General features: G+C 38.5%; 1 protein-coding gene across 1 annotated transcript; it reads left to right on the forward strand.

Moving 5' to 3' along the window:
• Positions 1–1,533: 1,533 nt before the first annotated feature.
• On the forward strand, positions 1,534–4,894 carry LOC145797798 (uncharacterized). The gene is made up of 4 exons (XM_082885219.1): positions 1,534–2,005; positions 2,167–3,463; positions 3,549–3,786; positions 4,139–4,894. The coding sequence occupies exons 1-4, from the start codon at positions 1,534–1,536 to the stop codon at positions 4,892–4,894; spliced, it is 2,763 nt and encodes a 920-aa protein (XP_082741345.1).
• Positions 4,895–5,210: the final 316 nt, after the last annotated feature.

Raw genomic sequence — 5,210 nt, forward strand, 5'->3', positions numbered from 1 at the left:
TGTGAGGAAGGATAAAGATATTCATAAAACTTATTCATCATTACAGAAAATGAAGGCTAAATAATATCAGATTACAGATTATAGAAAATGAAGGCTAAACAATTATTCTGTCCACCTGAGCATGCATTAGTAGAACAGATTACAGAATCCTCAAACCAAGAGAGACAGAAGGCAAAAGATGACCATCAAATAGAATCAACAACAAAACCTGACTATTTAGCTTGATGATGTCCAAGTTCATTTCCTTGCTCACATCATTGACCTCAATCTAGTTATTTGATACACCAATAGAAGAACACAGTCAGATAATAGATTAATTTCATGAAAATAGTGTAAATATTAGATAAAAATGTTGTAATATGAACAGAAGACATTAAACTACTTCAAGATTCTTAAGCTTAGACCATGAACCACTTATAGTTCAAGAAGAAGTAGGATCTGTTTAATTCTGAATTCAATTGAAATTGAATATGTGTCTATTTACATTCAAACTGAATCTGTAGAAGAAGTAGGATCTGTCTAATTCTGTTTATATTCAAACTGAATCTGTTTACATTCAATTTGTTTAATTGAATCTGTGACTATATTTTATATTATATTAATATTTTATTATTGAATCTGTTTAATATTGAATCTGAATCTGTTTAATATTGAATCTGTTAATAGTGAATCTATTTAATATTTTATTAATCTGAATCTGTTTAATATTGAATCTGTTTAATGGAATTCAATGTAGGATGAATGATGAATCTCTTTTTATTTGACTAATATGTAAAATAATATCATGAACATGTGAATGGAAAACCTTTATGTGGATCCTACGGAATAGAAACCAAAGTGATTTTCAAAATTTTCTTATACATACTGACAACAAAATCAGTGAACATGTGACAAAATTAACTAAATAGTTAAAGAGAGCAATGGATTTAAAGGGTATGGGCAACTGAAGTACTAAATTAACCCTATGAAACAAGAAATGATTTTAAAAAGTACGTATAATTGTTCATCAAGATACAATTATATGTCTCCCTGTAAGATGACTTCACATATAATTGTTCATGTATGTCACAATTGTTCATGTATGAGTTGAAATGGTTATTACTATTTCGTTCACTTCATTATTGCAATGCTAATCGAACCCGTAAACTTACTTAAGCTCTTTTCCAGTACAGCATGTTTTTCCAAGTTGCCGTCCATTCCCAGGTTCATCTTCGCTTGATGTGTACTGTTCCAATAATGGACAAGAGTTGGATGATAATCACCGATAGGCTAAAAAGTAAAGAGTACCTTATAGGTGTTCAGTCATTTATTGAGTTCACTACGAAGAATTTAGGGTCGCAGGATGAAATCCGTTGTCCTTGTGTTGATTGCTTGAACGGCACAAAATTTAGTCCACACGTTGTACGGTTGCACTTGATTCGAAGAGAAATCGCATGTTCTTATCGAACTTGGGTCCACCACGGGGAACACGTTCCCATGTTTCGTGCTTATCCTACTATGTGAAACGATGATACTGAAAGCCACCGAGCTGGAATGACAACCAATCACAAACATGTGGATGAACTTCCAACCATGTTAGAAGAGATTTACATGAGTGGTCTCATGGATGATCATATCGACGATGAACATATTAGTTCAGAGAGGCACAATTTGTTGAAGTTCATGAAGTTATTTGATGATGCTCAACGCAAAGTATATCCAGAGTGTGAAAAGTTCTCCATCTTGTCCATCGTAATTAAGATGCTTCACGTGAAGGTGTACAATAAATGGAGCAACAAATCTTTCGATATGGTTATGCAAGTTTTCAAAGACATTCTACCAAAGTGTGATGAAAATGTTCCATGGACCCTTTACGAAGCGAAAAAGTTCTTACGTGAATTGGGTTTGGGATATGAGGCCATTCATGCATGCAAGAATGATTGTAGTTTATTTTGGAAGGACAACGCCACGTTGGAGAATTGCCCTACATGTACGGAGTCTAGATACAAGTTGAACGACAAGACGGGTAAGAAAATTCCACACAAAATACTGAGGTACTTTCCTTTGACACCGAGGTTGAAGAGATTGTACATGTCGAAAAAAACAGCCGCACATATGAGATGGCACAAAGATAAGCATGTGGATGATGGAAGGACTTTGATAGGCTGCATCCTACGTTCTCTGCAGATCCTCGGAATGTAAGGCTTGGGCTTGCCACGGATGGTTTCAATCCATTCGAAAATATGAGTACATCGTATAACATGTGGCCCGTAATCTTAATGCCTTACAATCTACCTCCATGGAAGTGTATGAAAGATCCATTCTTCATGATGTCATTACTTATTCCCAGACGATCTGCACCTGGAAGAGACATCGATGTTTACTTGCAACCATTAGTAGAAGAGTTAACTAGTCTGTGGGAGCATGGTGTGCAAACATATGATGCCTCAAACGACCAAATATTTACAATGCATGCAGCAGTCGTATGGACCATCAACGACTTTCCTGCATATGGTTCTTTATCTGGTTGGAGAACAAAAGGTTACCTAGCCTGCCCTAATTGTAACATCGATGCATCATCTCAGGGGTTGCGAAGTAAGGTAGGGTATATGGATGCTCGGCGGTACTTACCTGATAACCATAATTGGCGAAGAAGTAAGCTATTCAATGATGAAATTGAGAATCAGTCCAAACCTGTGGAGTTATCGGGAGAACAAATACTGGACCAAATTAATTTGGGGACGTACAGGTCGTATGGAAAGCATCCAACCAACCAAAAAAGACAACGGACTGAAAATCCAACTCCGAACTGGACAAAAAGAAGCATTTTGTTCAACCTACCTTATTGGAAAACGCTTAAGCTTCGACATAACCTTGATGTCATGCACATAGAGAAGAATATATGTGACAATCTACTTTGGCCACTATTGAGCATAGATGGGAAGAACAACGACACGGACAAAGCACGTTTGGATCTGGAGGACATGCGAATACGAAAGGAGTTACACTTGATAAGGCATGCAAATGGCTCTTTTGAGAAGCCTCCGGCATTGTACACATTGTCCTCGGCAGAACGAATAGGGTTTTCTGATTTCTTGAAATCGATTAAGTATCCTGATGGCTATGCAGCAAATATATCCAATTGTGTCACCGCGAATGGTGGTAAGCTAGTTGGCCTGAAGAGTCATGACTGTCATGTCATTCTACAACGATTTCTTTCCATTGGGATGCGAGGATACATTCCTACCGAGATTGGGACCACATTGTTTGAGTTGGGAACTTTTTTCAAACAGTTGTGCTCAAAGACCTTGAGGGTGACTGATTTTAAGAAATTACAAGAACAAATCGTACTTATACTGTGTAAGCTTGAAAAGATTTTCCCTCCTACTTTTCTCGATGTGATGGTCCACTTGGCAATTCATTTGCCTTACGAGCCTAGGCTTGGAGGGCCTGTGCAATATCGATGGATGTATCCTATTGAGAGGTAGAACTACGAGTTTCTTAACTTTTTTCATGTAATTATAGTTCAATATGACCACACTAACGATCAGGCCAATGTGTACATGTAGGATGCTCGGACTTCTTAAAGGATTTGCGGGCAATAAAGCTCGCACAGAAGGTTCCATTGCAGAGGGCTACATATCGAAAGAGTGTACGACGTTTTGTTCGTTGTATTTGCATGGAGTTGAAACGGTGTTTAACCGGGAAGAAAGGAACTACGATGGAGGTGACAATGGCCCGGGGTTGGCGATTTTCACTCAAAATGTCCGACCTTTTGGTCACCTCCCAAGGGCAATTGATGTGTCCGTAGCTGACCGCGAATTGGCGCATTGGTTTGTCCTACACAATAGTTTGGAAGTGGACAAATATCTAGAGTACGATTCCTCATCATATATGCAACATACATTTTCTACATGGTGTATATTTTTGAAAGTCTTCATAATTCCAATTACTTGTGACTTACATTGTATTAACTAGGGAACACAAGCTCGTGTTGCAAAAAAAAATATGGAAGTTCATGCAACATTGCAACGCGACAATGCAAAGAGTTTCCTAAATGGTTCAAACATCGCGTAAGCTAAAACGCGTCAGTGTGTAGTTTGCAGATAACGTTTATTTATTCTAAGTTTGAATTGACATGACGTACTTTCTTGTATAGATTAACCAATTGCGAAATCAAAAGTCACCCGAAGCAACTGATGAGATGTGGTCATTAGCCAATGGACCTAATGCCTTAGTGAACACATATTCGGGATGCATTTGTAATGGCGTCCGGTTCCATACTATCGACCGTGACAACCGTCGTAAATGTCAAAATAGTGGGTTGGTAGTGGAAGGCGACCACCAAGGCCAATTGATAAAGTTCTACGGCTACCTTTGTAAAGTGTGGGAACTGACATATTTGTTTGGACATCGGCTTGTTCTGTTCGAATGTGAATGGTATAACACCGGTAGTAGTCGAACTTTGCGGGTCGAACCACATGTGACAACTGTTGACGTAAGAAGTCGATGGTATAAAGATGACTCGTTTGTGTTCCCAAGCCAAGTTCAACAAGTTTTCTATGTTTATGATACGAAGTTAGGGCTGAATTGGCGAGTCATGGAAAAGTTTCAACATCGACGAATTTGGGATGTGCCAGAGCTGGATGTGCCAGAATTTGATGAAGTGTTGCAAGATGATGAAGCCAGTACTGTTGTACCAACTGAGCCTATTGATGATGATGTTGTTTTGCGCTGGGATGACATTGAACCTGAAATTATTTCAATGGAAGTTTCTCAGTTCAATAAGCGTGTACAAGTTATGGATGATGCTTTCATCTGTGATGACGATGATGAACTATCCATCGCGGGTGATGACGAAGAAGAAGATGAGATAGAAAATGATTTTGATATAGATACGGACCTAGAGTTTTAACTCAGTTTGTTTCTTTGTCCGGCTTGTTTTGAGCATGTAATGGGGGCAATTAAGAATATGGTGAGTAGACTGTGGCAGATCTGTGGCAGATCTGAATTTTCAACAATCTGTGGCAGATTTCCTCATCTGCTCTGTCTCTGTTTGCTGAATTTGACAGTTTGCTGCTGTTTTTGTCGAACTTTGTCTGCTTGATGCAAGAATGCTATGCTTAGGTGCTAGACTGTTCATGACTGCCATGGTTGGACTGCTATGCTTGACTGTTTTTGTCCACACTGTCTCTGTTTATGGTTTTTATGTTTTTAGAAGAGCTTGTGTT

The sequence above is a fragment of the Camellia sinensis genome, chromosome 8 (assembly GCF_055761805.1).
Source record: "Camellia sinensis isolate YWXY chromosome 8, ASM5576180v1, whole genome shotgun sequence".
Classification (NCBI taxonomy): Eukaryota; Viridiplantae; Streptophyta; class Magnoliopsida; order Ericales; family Theaceae; genus Camellia; species Camellia sinensis.